Source organism: Alligator mississippiensis, chromosome 10 (genome assembly GCF_030867095.1).
Source record: "Alligator mississippiensis isolate rAllMis1 chromosome 10, rAllMis1, whole genome shotgun sequence".
Classification (NCBI taxonomy): Eukaryota; Metazoa; Chordata; order Crocodylia; family Alligatoridae; genus Alligator; species Alligator mississippiensis.
This window is the reverse complement of record NC_081833.1, coordinates 15988193-16004487: the sequence shown is the minus strand read 5'-3', so window position 1 is coordinate 16004487 and position 16295 is coordinate 15988193. Positions and strand designations below refer to the sequence as shown.

The 16295-nt window shown below is 42.6% G+C and overlaps 1 protein-coding gene across 4 annotated transcripts in view; it reads right to left on the bottom strand.

The window, feature by feature from the left end:
- CLTCL1 (clathrin heavy chain like 1) overlaps positions 1–16295 on the bottom strand; it is a 43756-nt gene that overhangs the window by 22683 nt on the left and 4778 nt on the right. For all 4 annotated transcript variants that reach the window (XM_059713487.1, XM_059713488.1, XM_019499151.2 and 1 more), the window contains exons 2-10: positions 11551–11758; positions 6739–7007; positions 6429–6590; positions 5394–5507; positions 3678–3851; positions 2254–2451; positions 1632–1832; positions 1346–1498; positions 251–373 (exon numbers count right to left, since the gene is read on the bottom strand). In XM_059713487.1, the coding sequence (XP_059569470.1) occupies positions 251–373; positions 1346–1498; positions 1632–1832; positions 2254–2451; positions 3678–3851; positions 5394–5507; positions 6429–6590; positions 6739–7007; positions 11551–11758 (1602 nt within the window). The remainder of the gene's footprint in view (positions 1–250; positions 374–1345; positions 1499–1631; positions 1833–2253; positions 2452–3677; positions 3852–5393; positions 5508–6428; positions 6591–6738; positions 7008–11550; positions 11759–16295) is intronic.

The window sequence follows — 16295 nt, the reverse complement described above, 5'->3', positions numbered from 1 at the left end:
GGAACAGATTTCCCAAGGAGGTGGTACAGCCCCCAAGCTTGTAAGTCTTCAAGAGACTGGACAGACCTTGCAGGGATCATTTGATCTTGGCAGTAGTTCAGCCCCCTTTAGTCTGGGCAGGAATCTTTTTTGATTCCTAGGTCCCTGCATCCCCTCATTCATTTGAGGTCCCTTCCAGCCCTTAGTTTCTATGATTTTAAGTGTAGAGTGATGGCACAGCTGGATTAGGTTTTTTTTGCTTTATTTTTACCTGGTTAATGTTGGCTAGCGGCTCTTCATCCTGCACCAGCATCTGAGCAAACTGCAGACCCTGTTCTGGACTGACTCTCATTACACTTCTCAACAAGAAGACCCAGTCTGGTGTATAGCCAACCTGAAACATTGGGTAGAAAACAAAGTTCAGATCCTCATGTCAGTTCAGGTAGCGCCCTAGAAGTTTCTAATCAATGTCACCCACTGAGAGCCTAGATATTAATTGACAGCAGCTGCATAAAAGAAGTACATGATTCTTTTTCCTCCCATCCTGGGATAATATATCAAGTCTACATACCAAAAGAGCAAGTGGAGCACAGGGCAGAATAGCTTACCAAGAGTCAGAACTAGACTACTTCATAAAGTCTATGCAAAGCATTTAAGAAAAAAAAAAAAAACAAAAAAAAACACACCTTCCCCACCTAGAGTTTAAGGCAGGAAGGACAGGGCACAGGCAAAGTTACTTTGTCCAGGATTACACGAGATGAGTCCCATTAGGGAGGAGATGTATATTTTTAGATCAATGGCACCCAATGCAGAGTTTCTCTGACATCAAGATCCGAGGGCACCAATACACATGCAGCAAGGTTGCTCCAACATGCTGCAATTATAGCACATCAGAGCAGACTTGCCAGGGCACTAACTACCATGCTCCAGCATCTCGTGTATTAGCATCGGTGTGCTAAAAAGGTGGCAGGGGCCCTTTAACTAAAGCTTGTTCAATGAGCTTTAAAGTGCTCCCACAGCCATTTTTCAGCACAGGGACACCAGTTTGAGACACTAGGTGCACTTTAATTACAGCAGCTCTCAAAGCTCCTCCAATTAAAAAGTGTGCCCCCCCCCCCCCCATGCCCTGAACATCTACATTTCCTGTAGAAGACAAAACTTGAGATTTGCCCCTTTGAAGGATGGGCAGGATTACCAGGTCTTTACTGAACTGCAAATCCAGCTTGCTCAATTTTAGCCACTTATCAGTTTTAAATATGATTGAATAGTTAAATCCCTGCCTTATCTCCCTGAAGTTACCCTGTGAAGATACAAGTTATACTGCTGGACTCCTGTATTTAGGGCTGTTACACCACCTTGTATTTACCTTTTTGGCATAAAGAACTATCTTCTGGAATTGGCCAGTTTCTGCAAAGCACTGAATGACTTTGTTTGGCACATTAGCACGAAGGTAAACGCTGAGTGCAAGGGTGGGGTCAGCAGCCTTCACCAAGTCTCCAAGCTCCTCCGAACACTCCAGCTAAGAACAAGTTTATCATATGGTCAGACCAAAACTAAAGTGATAGTGGAGATTACTCACCCTCAGATATCAACATGCACTAATAAATTACCAAACTCATGGCAAAAGCAGCGAGCAAGAGACATTTGCATACCTTATCTTCCTTCAGCCACTTCTCCAGCAACTGCTTCCGGCCTTGTTGCAGGACAGGACGGCAGAGTTCTAAAGACTCAAACTTATTGAGCTGCCCCTGATCAAGCAAGATCCCAAAGTACTGCAGTAAAGGAGAGGCCTGCCCTGGTTGCGCTGGCACACTCTGAAACTTCCTGATAGTGTCACTGGTACGCAGGATGCCCTGAGGAAGAGATGAGAGACTAGCAGATGCAAGACAGTGATCTTACATTCACCCAGACAGCCTCAATTCCTCCTGCACTTGGATGGAGAGCCACACAAACTAGCCAGTTCAGACAGTTGGCACTGACACTTTTTAGGAGGTTCTTGATCCAAAGATGCATTTTGCTGATATTTCTATCCTAGGCCCGGCCTGGGCTAACTTCAGTAAGTTTGCAGAATCCACATCAAGTGTTTCTAGAAGAGTTATTCAACCTTTATCAATTTACTCTGTACTGCAAGTCAAGGATCTTAATTGGTAGTAGTTTCATTTATAAATGAAAATTAGATGTGTCTAGAGATTTAATGTGATCCAAGAAGCTTATGCTGGCAAGAAGATGTTCGGATCACCTTAACTCCAAAGCTCCAATCCTAACACCACTCACCTTTGGTGCAGATGCTGCTACTTTAGCAGCTTCTGAATAGCTTCCTTGTGCAAAAAGTGTATTGAACTTCCTGGCAAACAGTTCCTCTGCCCCAGCCAGGTTACTGCGGATTGCCATACGCAGACCCAGGTCTGGATTCTGGAGAACATTTGTAGCATAATTCACAATGTTGTCTTCTTCCACACAAACTGAAAGCACCTGAAAGACGCAAGCAACAGTCCTTAGCACTAACCTAATATTTAAAAATGAGAACCTTAGAGCAAATGAGCATTCAAAGTCAACAGCACCAAAACTGTCTCTAGCATGATTAAGCCATTTCTTTTCTCCTGCCCACATAATCCTTGCATAGCTTTTGGACTGCTGAATACACTAGATTTAGTTAGGTCTACTGCTTTCTCCAAGTACTATACTAGTTCTTCATGCCTTCAGTGCTAGGCAAGAGCTGGTACTGGACAAAAAACAGTTCCTTTCAAGGAGTTTAGTATTACTACAGTTTACAGGCCTCATGTCTCAACTTGAGATCTTTTTTCTGGTCTTATAAGGCCATGCCATTAAGTCTGATGGGACACTAGAAGCTAGATAAAGACCTGCTTTACCTCCATATCCTAGGAAAAAAACTTTCCACATTTTATTCCAGGAACTGTTACTTGGTACAGCAGTCATGTTGGAAGCAGGTATATGTCACCATGTTACACCAACATCAAAGCCCTCTATTCCAATTATGTACTACATTTAGCTAATGTGGTCAGATAGAATTTAATCCACACGCAAGATGCTTAGTAACATCTGTCTCTAGGTCAAGACAGCTGAAGGCAGAGTTTGCTCCCTTGCTAACTTAGCATCTGATGGCAAAATGGATTCAACCACTTCAACCATCACAAGATATAGTCTACAAGCAGACAAACTGCTTACCCCCGGTGTTTACTTGCCATGGGTTCCAAATTTTATTTTAAGAGAGTTTTAGGCACCACATGCTACTTACGGCCATTTTAGAACTACAAAAAAGTTAAAAGGAACCAATGAATCACCACTGCACCCCCCTGCCTTTTCAAGACTGTGCTCATAACTGCCCTTCCCAAACAGGCTAATCAAAGCATTACAATGATTTCTTCTTGTGCAATTTTAGTCAAGGTTTGATTAAGCCAGTGGTTCCCCAACCTTTTTTTGCCATGACCTACTGCTGGGAGCAGAATGCAGTTGCAGCAGTGGCCTGGGAGTGGGGGAGCTCCCAACACACTGCATGGCTCATCTTTTGTGTAAGGTGCTGCCAGCATTGCCTCTGTGACCCTCATTCAGGTCACAACCCAAGGTTGGGAACCACTGGATTAAGCTAACAAAACTTCTAAATAGGCTACTGTAGTGGTAATTTTTTTAGCTAGGGCACTTGATACCATTCAAGATTTAAGAGTAGATTGCAGGACTACCTGTCCTTTCTTGTTCACACCAATGATGCCAGAGGTAGGCTCATGAGGAGCAGTGACAAAGATAGTGTCAGCACTAATACGGTTCATGTAAATGCACACTCCAGATTCCAAGTCATACATATGTATGTACCCATATTTTGTGATTAGGTATATAACTCCATGCTTGGCTCCAATCTGTCAAAAAGAAGAAAAAAAAATATTTTACCATTCTGATTGCTCATTTAAAATGATACTGCCCAATATCTTAACTGGATGGGAAAGTCAGCAACTATGAACTCAGCCCAGAAGGGGGTTGGGAAGCTACAAGCAACTAACTCAAGAGCTACAAAGCCACATGATCTTGTACTAGCTACTCATCTCCCCCAGGCTCATGTAAAGCTGTAGGGAAAGAGAGTCTTGGTATGACTAAGCTAGGATATTTTGAAAAGAGGCTCCTGATATAGGAGCAGTTGAGACAAAAAAGTAGTGCTACAACCCCAGGATTCTTCTCTATGAAGCGTTTCTATTTATTTGGCCAGCCAATTCTAAAAAGTTAAAGCCTTGATGTTGCACAGGTCAGCTGCCATGTTCCAGTCCTGGAGAAACTATTGCTTTGCATATCCTGTTTTTTCCAGTTAGGAAAAAAATCCAAACAAGACACCCCAACCCTCAACCACGATTAGTTATATAGGCAACAGTGCTGGATATTGTACAACTCAATATCCCAGAAGCTGAAGTGCAAATTCTGGCATGCAGTTTAAATGCTACCTTTTCCCCAAAGGATGAAGGCAGTTTACAAAGAGAACAGAACTTTCTGCTCACCAACAGTGCAACCTAGTTAGTAGAGGTGATGTTAAGACCACAGGTATTTGGCTTCTCAGCATGATATTATCTTCTTCTTCCCCCTCCCCTGGTAGAATCCTTCTCATTAGCTACCTTCTGCTGTGAGCACTGTCTATCATACTGTTCATAAGCTCATTAAGGACTTCCCCTCCATCTGCTTTTGTTGTACCTACTTGCCATATCCTTAAAATGGCTTCTACCCATGGAGTTTGCCTTACTACAAAAAACACAGACAGCAGCCATAGGAGAAGACACAGGAATTCATAGCAACTACTGCTTGTGTAGGCTTCAGCTAGTGTATACAGCCAATGTTCTCCAGCATCCCCTTTCACTCATTTAGTCTTCCATATGGTAGTTCCTTCCACATCTACTGATGGTCTGGTTTAGCCTTCCCCTAGCCCAAGAGCGGTTGCTTTGAAGTAGTTTGTGCTAGGCATGTTCCACTTTATGGAATGGACTTTAAAGGAATTCAAGTTACTCATGTAACTCTATTGAGAGAATAGGTGACAACTGCAGTCTTGTTCCCCTCCTTGCCTCTTGGGGAGGGTGTGGACAAAAAAAGCCACAACTTTAAAACAAGGCCTGAGCACAACTGCTATAGCCAAAGTGGCATTTGAAATCCCAACTCCTGGCTCTGTTCAAGTGCTAACAACTGTTCAGATGCGAATCCTACAATGTAGCAGAAATGCTGCAAGTCTAAGAGCAACTCAGGTCAATATTAGATTGCATTCCATAAAAAAGTTATATAAACACCCCCCCCCAGACTGCACCTTATAGTAGAGATGAGGCAGTTGTGCCCCAGACTTAGTGTGACACCTCCAATATAAAGGTGGAGTGCTTACAGTAAGCCAAGATTAATTGACAGGCCAAGGGCTTGGCTTCAGTGACATTTACCTGCATTGCCACAGGAAAATCTGTCTGTGCCTCAGGAGGGAAAAATACATCAACAGCTTTCTTAACAAAGGGCTGGTTTCCAGCAGCAGGCTGACCCACTTCAATTATATGTAGCTGGGAAGAAAGAAGCACCAGAATAGATTTCAGGTTGATTCTGCCTGAGAAATAGTATTAGGTAGATAGAAATGCAATCCAAGCCACTTGTAGACCAAAGCCATTAGCAGCTTAACATCTCTGGAGCCACTTACCCTTTAAGATTTCAAACTAATATTTATTATCCACAAATCACTAGAGCCAGGGCAAGAGGGTTAAGAGAGTCTGGAGAACTTCCAGCCCTCTAGAAAGGAGGAAGCACCTGGCTTTGTAAACAGGTTCTATGAAGAGATTCTTCCACCTTTATGGTAGGAGTACTGAGTAGAAATCAGCACTTTGAGGCCAATACTGGCTTAGGACTATTTCAGTTCCATTTAGTTACCAACAACTTAAAGGGTCTGTAACAAGCCTTCAGCCCAGAAGCTGAAATTCAGGCTTTAATATACAAGACTAGTCAGCAAGCTGGCCCATAGTGAAGTAGTTGAACAGTTTCTGTACTGTGAGTAGGGACAGAGCAACCCCTGTACTATTTTAAGTTTTAGAAAACTGCTTGAACAAGGTGGTCCCACACTCACCTCTTCAGGATCACAGTACAGGAAGCTGCAATTAAGAAGTATATCTGTACAACTAACAAAATGCAGCATCAAGAGGCAATACAAGGCACAAGATGTTTCCTTTAATGTTTCAGCATGGCTCTTATGCCTTTAAATATAAGTAATCTACTGCCTTCTTCAGTTCTTTAAACTATATGAAAGCCAAAGGGGGACTAGTTCAGCTGGGTTACACTAACGTCTGAAGTAGTCTACAGGCAAAAAAAAAAAAAAAAAAAAACACAAAGTCTACTGGCAATTTACCAGATGGTCATTTTCAAAGAAGGGACCAAAAACAACTGCAGCCATTTTACATTAGGCAAGAGATGGTCAGTAAGTGGTGCAGACTTACCTTGCCTCCTGCAGGACTCCTCACAGCAAAGCAGAAGAGCGTGGAAGGCTTGACATTTCCTTCTATTTTGAATTCTGCAAAGGCTGCTGCATGGCCTTCAATAGGTTGAGAGACTTTTCTGTCAACCGAGTACAGCTGCATTGCACCAACGACACGATTTTGCTGGCAATACAGCAAGAGAAAGAGGGTTTTAAGAGTGCAAGTTTTACTCTCAGCCCCAAGAAGAGGTGTGCATGTCAAAACTGTAGGGATTCCTAGCTAGACAACATGTGACAGAGCAGCAGGCAGCAAGATAAACTCTTTAACATACCTGAGCTGAAATTCCAATAAGTAGCAGCCATTTTTGATGTTCATCAGTCCTGTAGTTGATAATCTGGCAGCCTGCCAGACTGGCATGCCTGTCAAACATCTTCTGGGGCTGAGATTCTCCCTCCATGCTCCAGTGGTAGACAGCAGTTTCTGTCACCAAGGCAACTGTATTCACAGATATCCATTTCCAGAAGATCACTTCCTCTGCCATGGTGTGGGCTTTCATTTTGCTTTTCATCTCAATGTTAAAGATCTGGAGTGTCTTCCCAGCTGATGCAAGTCACACAAAAAAGAAAAAGAAATGGGTATTATAAAGTAATCCTCCATCCTATAGATTGGAGGCTAGATGACATTTAGATAACTTAATTTTGGCGAGTCAGTTATCCCACTTCCCTCATTTCAATAAAAGGGAAACTAGTTGTTAGCCTACCCTGTCTTTGCTGTACCCAAAGCGGCTCTGTAAGAGCTAGTTACAACAGCCTTAAGATGCTGTACCACAAGCTTCAAATCCTGAACAAGGAGGCAGTGTGCATCATTCTTACTTTTCTGGATTCAAGGAAGTACATTCATCAAGTTAGCTCTGACCGTAGGCTGACTGGGCTTTCCAAGACAGTCCACTAGAGCAAATTTGGTTTAGTCTTGATACAGGAATTAGAAAAAGACATTAAAGTGCATTTCCTTCTAAGGGGGCTTTAGTTAGTACTCAGTTTACTAGCTCTACTCATGCTATGGCTAGGTTCCATAGCTTTCAGCAAGCTCACATACAGATCTTCAATAATGTATTAGAACTTTGGCTTTTGACACCTTGTCTAGGGTTACAATATAGATGCCAGCTATTGTGTAGTATCATGCCCACAACTAGGTCAAAGCAGATTTACATTGTTCAATGGCCCTCCCTATAGAGTGGTCAACCTGAGCAAACATCAGAAAGTTCACCCTAGAGATGCCTACACTGACCAAACAGCTGCATAATCCAGTTAGTAGTTCAGACTTTTTAGCTTCCATGCTGCCCTACCATCATATTGGTATTTTAAGGTCAATTACTCCCTTGTCTAGTTGAGCTGATCAATTGGAGGTACCCTAGCTTCCTGTAAGCAAAGGGCATCTCACTACTTACTGCAGCATGCTGAAGCTTGACTTTATCCAATACTCAGACAGCAGAGTGAGCCAAGACTACTCCATACTAGTTTATTCTTTCAGGGCCTAACCTAGTAATGCTTTCCATCCAGAAGCAACAACATTACTTGCCATCATAAGCAAGTGAGGCATACATGAAGTAATTTCATGGGGGAAGGGGGGGGGGGGGGGCACCACAAGAGATAGCAAAATAATAAAAAAAAAAAAAGACTGATCAAGGGAGAGATTCAAGTTTGTCATCTCTTGGGAAGGGGGGGGGGGAAAAAAGAGAAGTGTCTACTAAAAAACAAACAAACAAAAAAAACATTCTACAAGAGAGTTTGCTTAGCTCCAACTTCTAGTCCTTTTCCTTGAAGATTAATTAACTAAGTGATTCTCACTTAATGTTGAGTAGTGATTTTAGAAAACCCACATGTTTTAGAGACTATGGAACAGAAGACAGTTTGTTGAGAAAGCATTAGTTTCTTCAATTGACACATGCCAAAATAGTACTTCCACAAGAGATTGCCAAACCAACTATACCAAAAGGCAAGAGAGCCAAGTTAAGGGTCCCTGGATTGCCAGAGGAAAAAAAAAAGTCTACCATCAGGATCAAGTTATCATCAGACAGTCATTCTAAACAGCACGCGTCTAGAAAGACTGAGAAACACAAGCAAGGATAGTGGCAAGGAATAGGAATTGGTTTAAAGAAGAAAGAAGCCATAAGGTAAAGCATTTCCAAGCCTCCAGAGGCAGATCAAATGTTCATTTGGAGCTGTCCTTCCTCCCACAGGAATTATTTTATCTTCAGTGAGAGATACCCAATATAGAAGAATCTTTAACTGAGCAATGAGCAAAATTTTATCAACAGCACCAGATCTTCAGCCTGCATAATCCTTGGTTTTTCCAAACCATACAGCTTAATCTGCTTTGAAATGCGATGGGTTGGTTGGCTTCTGACTCAAGTAGCCAAACTGGTTTAGAAGCAAAGCCTTAATGCCACCTTAAGTGGCCGATTTGATCTGGGACAGGTTAAGCTTCCACAGTTGTGATAGTCAACTCTTTATTCCGCAGAACCTACATTAGATCAGGACCAAGTCATTTAACCTAGTCTGTGTTCCTCAGCATAGTCCTGAGGACAGATTTCAGTATTCTACTAGTACTGTTTGCTGGAAAGACTTAAGCATTCTGCTACAAGTTAAAGCAGGGAAGTTTACAATATTTGTTTTTTTCCTACCCAGACTCAAAATGCTGGCTTCCTTTCAAAAAACACTTTAGGAGATCTGACTGGATCTGGCACCCTTAGGCAGCTAGGCCTAGTGTCCTCCTGCTCCTCCCTCCTCATTTATTTTAAAATGACCTATTTATTGGAAGACTTTACTAAAAAGGCAGAAGAGTTACATTTCTGTTAACTCAAGCATGACATTGCATTTTTCTATTCCATGCTAATGGATGGAAGTACCTTCCAGAAGTAAAAGTGCAGCATTCCCCCCCAATCATTTTGACAGACTGAAGTGCTCTCACAATACAGAACAAAAAGCAAGAGATCCATGGATACGAGGGACAGTGTAATGCTCAGTACACTAGGAGAATACCACATGCAACCAAGAAATGCAATTGTGCATACACTAAATCCTAGGAGACAGCCTAATTTAGGCAACTTTCCCCACTTAAATTGGAACTAACTGGTTGCTCACCAATTCATCCATTATGAGCAACTCCCAATCATGACACATTATGCAACAGCTCAGACTTACCACAAATCAGCAGGGAAAGTTTGTAGTGCACCAGCCTTTAGCCAAACAGCTAAGAGCTGGAGAGTCAGCCTTTGTTTATAGCTCATAGGAAATTTTTTCTGCAAGATGTTTGGACAACCACAATTGTGTTTAATAATGTATCTATGGCACATTAGAGACAAGGGATTCTACCTAGGCACCACTCCATTCTTCTGCCACTCTCTAATTTAATTTTAGAGATAATGCCTCCTCTAGACATGGTAATTTTTGCTGTACCTTGACATCAAGTGCAGCATTTACATCAGTATGAACCCCCCCCCCCAGCATATGCTGCTTAATTACATTTGTTAAAAGGGGACATTAGCCAATATACTCTGAAGCGGTAGGACAAGAACACTTTTGACAAGACCTAGACGTTGGCAAAATAAACTAGATTGTTAGAAGCTGGATGACACCGACAACCCATTTTAGTTAGTAAGTTAGTTTTGGTTCTGGACAGGTTGACAGTTACCAATTTGAGAGCCACATGATGTTTTAACAGTACAGAGGATGCACTTTCCTTGCCAATAGGTTGATTTACAGGGGTCCAAGATTGATTTAGCATATAGTTTCAGTGAATCCAAATCAGCCTTGATACACCAGGATGCTCCCCATTTCTGGCTACCTTACATGTGGAGGCAGTTTGTAGCCTTTGAAGGAAAGGCATGCAATACCCAGAACAATTTCAACTGAAGTCAATGTGCCAACTATTCCATTTTTCAAAAGCCAGCTTTGACTTGGTTTGAGCCAGCAAGTTCTACTTCTCCACTACTAGTTTGGAAGAGACTAATTTTAAAGAGTTAGTTCTTGGACCCCTACTTGGCATCACCACAAGTTCAGACTAAATACCACACTTAGGCAGAAATGAGTGGCACACAAGACATGCTAGCAAAGGTCTCTCATAAAAGTATCATGACTTGGTTTTATCTACCAACTGTACTATAGTTACACATAGAATGCAGTCCCCATTGCTTGGTACAGTCCATAGTCAAAGCAACCAAACAGTTAGCAGCATGCCAATAGAGGGAGAAACTTGTAATCCCATGCCTGGTACCAAGTCAGCAATTCCAATTAGCTGTAGAATAAACTACAGCTTCTTGCAAAGTTCAGTACTTTATGAGATTTGACCATTTTACTATTAAACATAAAATGTCAGGACAAAGTTAACTCACCATCTGTTTAAGACAAGAATGCAGGAAGAAAAGTACAAAGTCAGTAACAAGGTGAAACAGTTTAAGGATTAGACACCAGAACGTTTGCAAAAACTATTCTGTTTTCTGAAAGGTTGGGAAGTCTTTAATCCCAGGTGCTTTGGCAGTTTAATAAATTATATTAAAAAGCCAGGAGTCACTTACAAATTAATACAGAAAACCCTTTAGCCAAGCACCAGAGTTATAAATGTAGGCCAAGCTCTCTTAAGCTTAAATTTAAACATTTAGACAAACTGTCTCTTCAAGCACTGCTCCCACCCTTACAGGCTAGCCTGCATTTTAAAGACAAAATTAAAAAAAAAAAATTTACTTCAATAATACACCATTTCAATTATTACTTTAAGGTATCTCACATTCATTAAGTGGGGGAAAAAGGTGCTCTCCCATTTGTTCTGTTATCTTGAATAGTAACTAATACTTTCACTGCAGAAAAGATTCTGTAAAGCAGTGTCCCGGTCTGTCCGGGAGAGAAAAAAAAAGTGACTCCATTTGCACACCTAGTTGGGACATATCCCTAACCAACATGTGTACTGGGGTAGCTCACTTCAAATCTAAGGAGGGAAGTCCGGTACTAATAAGTAAGGACCCCATCAAAAATTTCCCCCCCCCCCCCCCCCCCACAGGACTGAATTAGATTTCACTAGAGATTTTGGTGCTCGTCAGCCTGTTTCACTAAACAATAGATATTCCTGTAGTACATCATTAACTCACCTTTCAAAGCAATTACTTTAGAAGCTGGATTCATGATGGCACTTTCTGCAGAGATTGGGCGTCTGATAGGAGTGGTTGGATCACTCATGTCAATTATCACAACTTGTGCTTGCTCTCCTACTTTCTCCCTGATGCAGATGAATTTGTCAGATTCCATTGTCAGGGTACTGAATCCAATGTTTGCTGGGTTAATCCCCAGGTTTTGGAGCTAAACAGAGAAGACAAAGTTAATGCGTTAACAAGTAGCTCCTCCACACAAGAGTCAAGAACACATAAGACTTTAGGCTACACTAGAGGCAAGCCCTGTCCTTTCCTCAAAACCCTCAGAAGGAAGAAGTAAAGTAACCTAGGAGAACTAGACAGCAAGGCTAGCAGAACATAAAAATCAGGATTTTATTGAAGTCCTCTAGTCTCCATAGAAGATTAAGTTTTACATTTTCAAGTGAAAGCCTGAACCAAATCTTGTATTCCAACATGTTAACATGTAATCTTGGATTAATTCAAAATATCTGAATTTTTTTTGACCATTCCCGTGTCAAGTTCCCTCTCTGAACTTTGTCCCAACTCAGCTTAAGTGTTAAAATATACCTCATAAGAAGAGTGGTTTGACACTCTGATGGTGGCCAGCCTCCAAGTATGTAAAACCCAGCATGGAACAACTATGCCAGATTATGTACCCTTAGCTCTGCTCATGTACACGGCTGAAGCCCCCTATAGTAATAACAGAGTGCTGTTCCATAGCTTTACAGAAAAGCTTTAAACAAACTAACCAACCAACCACAAAAGACTAACTTTCTAATCTTGGTAACAAGGAATCCAGAACCAAACTGATTAGGAAGCTCTAGAAAACGATACAGAAAAAAAAAAATGACTCCAATTCCTTGAGTTTAAGTATTCCTGTGACCAAATGTTCAATATATTTGAGTACCAGAAATTTAAAGTAAAGATGTGAAGTGGCGTAGCACCAGAAACAGGAGCTTCACACAATAGTAAACAGGTACCTAGTCATCCCCACAGTCTAAAGCAGGGGTAAGCAAAATACAGCTTGCGGGCCAGGCATGGCAGGTAGCCCAGCAGCTGGACTATTTCCTGACAGCAGGGGCTCCTTCTAGCTGCTGCAGCCATTGGGTCAAGCCTCACTGCCCAGGACCTGCTCAGGAAGGGCACTCTGCTGGGGGCTGAGACAGGGCACAGGCTGGTAGGGAGCAGGGGTCCAGGAGGGAGATGGGTGGGCAGGGCTGAGAAGATGCCAGGATCTTGGGGTAGCAACAACCTGGGGCCCAGAGCCATGATCTGCTGCCTGCATGTCTGGCCAGGGGCCCCACCTGGTCTCTGTGGAGGCCTTGCAAATCACAGGGCAGTGACAGCACAGGGCCAGGGCCCAGTTCTACAGGCAGGAACAGGTAGAAAGCAGACTGCAGCTCTGCCCCAGCCTCTGCATCACTCCGTGGAGATTCTAGGATCATGGGAGACCAGCCAGGATCCATGTTCTTCAGGGCATGCAGGGAGCTGCATCTGGGACCTTGGAGCAGTGACAGCACAGGGCTGAGACAGGGGCAGAGCTGCAATCTGCGCTCTGCACACCCCTGCCCACCGAACTGGCACCCATTGCAGAGGTATGCCAGCAGCAGATCATGCCTCTGCCCCAGGCCCCAATGCCATACTGTCACTGCCCTGTGACCCCCAGCCATCCCACAACCTGAGCATTGTTCCCCACCCCACATAGGGAGTTTTGACAAGTTGTTGCATTGGGGGGGCAGGGTGCTGATGCAGTCCAGAACAGCTCAGCAGAACTCCGTGTGGCCTACAAACCTAAATAAAAAAAAAAAAAAAAGAAAACCCACCACATTGCCTGCCCCTGATCTAGAGGCAGAAGCAGCCCCGAAAATTTTTTTTCATGTCAGTACTTGCCTCCTTGCTTTTATATTCAAGTCACATCTCATAAAAGCCTAGGTCTCTGTTGGTCCACGTAAAAAGTTGATGATATTCTCCACATCCCAAAGTTTCAGCAACTGGGCTAACAGAGAACCTAGCTACTGCTCACTCACAAGTAGATCATCAGCTCATTCCAACTACACGTGACATTTTTCTCCATGGTGCCCTGTCCAGTTTCCTAACTTCTGTAAAGTTGCTGCCAGAAAGGGGAAAAGCCCCACAAACCAAAATAAGCCTTCATACTTGCATGTAGAGGCCAATTTTGCAATTCCAGCTTGACAGAAGTGCTGGAAGGAAAACATTATGCTGTTAGCCTGTATTAAGTCATATAACATTCCAACTTGAATAGAGCCATTTGGGGGGGGGGGGGGGGGGGGGGGTTAAGTGACTGACAAGGAAAAAAAAACAAAACACACACACCCCCCTCCCCCCCCAAACCACCTTAGGAGCCATGTTATCTACACATACATACCATTTCAAAGCTTCCTAAATAAAAAGGATCAAGAACCAATATTATTCAGTACTGGAAGCAAGTAACAGCTGTACTCAAGCCACAGTATCAGAAGTATAGTAGTGTGTTATCCAGGCATTAGGCCCCTCCATTTACTTCACTAGTGCTTTTATATGAAAATCCCCAAAACAATGAACAGGTCACATGATGTTTAATAGCATGCACATAACAGGTTTTGATCTGACCTGTCATGGTTTGCTATAGTACATAGCTTTATTCAAGCCAAGAAAGTGCAATTACTACAGCACTACATTTTAGCTGTGACTTCATCCAGGAGGGCTGGGCCTAGAGAGGGATTTTTTTCCTGCATTCAGATTATTAACCTATTACTCATGGAATACTGAGTGGATTGCAGCAGCTTCATTAGTGTCCCAAAGGACTCCAGTTAACTTCAAGGGCTGCAATGCAAGTCAAAGCAAGGCAGGTTCCAGGCTTCCTGCAAGTCACTGAGATGATACTTGCTGCAGCATAAAAATGGGTCAGAAGTCAGATACTCAAACTGAACACAGTAGCCAGACACTTAAGCACCAAACTGTACGTTTAAAAAAATAATTATCAAGGGCCACTCATGCAAGAAGTGTTGCTCAAAGAACTAACTCCATGGTGAAGAGCCTGAAAGCGCTTTGATGCTCTGCAAGACAGCCTGCACATGGTCTCTAGCATCTGTGATGAAAGCTGGCTGCATTGCATTAGCCAAGCCATTATATTCAAAAAGCTCCTTTCCTATCTTAGAGGATGACAGAAAAAGGAAGTTGCTTTTGGGTGGGTTTTTGTTTTGTTTTTTTTAAACCATTGCTTCCCCCTCACCCCACCAAGCTAGCTTGCTAAAAAGTAGCTCCCTCCCCCCCCCCCCCCAAGTTAACTCTTTTAAAAGCCCATTTTGATAGCTCGACTTCTACAAAGGTGTTTTATAATTTGGAGTATAAGTTGAAAGCTAACTTTCCCATGATGTTAGCTGGGACACTTATTAGTGCCAGCTTACCATTGTTCCAGAAACTCAAAGCTTTAGAGGTCTCCAGTGTTAGAGGCAACAACCCTCCTCTAATAGGACAGCATTCTCTCTTCCTGTAAAAGTATGACCAGACCCTATTCCCCACTCCATGTGGATCACTGTGCAGTAACTAGTACCAATATGCATTAGGTTCCACAGAACTGGGCTTTCCTCCCACCTAACCTGCCCAGTTCTTAGTACTACACTAGAACACCTGCCCCAGAGATTTGTGGGCTTTCAATGAACTGCCAGTTTCTAGTTCTCCTCAAACCGGAAGCCCTCATCTGATACACTACCCTTACTGACCACATGCAATTTAGTCAGCAACTCCTGATCAGGAGTAAGGAATGCAAGCCATTCATAAAGAGGCAGGCCTCTAAACACAGCAGTAGATAAAGCACCAACTCCATGTCCAAATAGTCTTCAAAGGACAAAGTACAGAGGGCAAGAAAATAAGATGGGTCTCATCTACTCATTGAGACACTTAGCATGCAAGCTGCACTTCATGTTTAAAGAGTCTGAAGGGCTCTCCAGAGCAGAATACTGGAGAGCTCAAGACTCATTTCCTCAATCTACCAGCAGGCAGACTGTCTTGCCATCTCACTTATTCAGTATCCTGTCCCTGAAACAAACTTACAGCTGAGAGTTTTTACTTCAGATTTAACTTGGAGATCAAAGTTATTCTCTCCAAATTCCACCTTCCATTTCTAGTATTTCATGGGGGCACTTTATAGATCAAACAAACCACACAGTCTGAGCAAGGCAATCTACATGTTTTAGAAGTTAGAGGGAGAATTAGTAATAGGGCTCAGTTTCCTCATACTCTCCAATCCATTCTCCAATCTAGGTATAATCTTGTTTGTATAGTTCAGTTATTATACATCTGAATTTTAGTCCACACAACTCTAACAGAAAAAAAAAAAACCACTTCCATTTGCAGAAGCTCACCTTGCTCTCCCTCCTCCCCAGGTATTGATCAGGGTAATTAAATCCTCATCTTCCTTGAACTGCTAAATTCTTCTCTTAAAAGGAAGAGTTGGGGGCAAGAGTGGGAATTATTCATCCAATACTACATTTAATCCCTTACTCCTACTTTCATCTCAGGAAGAGAGCTTCCCCTTTTACAGTGTACCTCAAGGCATCAAGCATTTTCTTGACAGAGTCAGATGTATCATCAAGACATAGTTAGTAACCAATTGTAAGAACTCTACCAGACAAGCAAGTGATACTCCTATAAACTGATTAGTGTAGTAGTAGACAGTATGCATCCAAGTAACACTCTTGCTGAATTATTACAGCTGACACCAG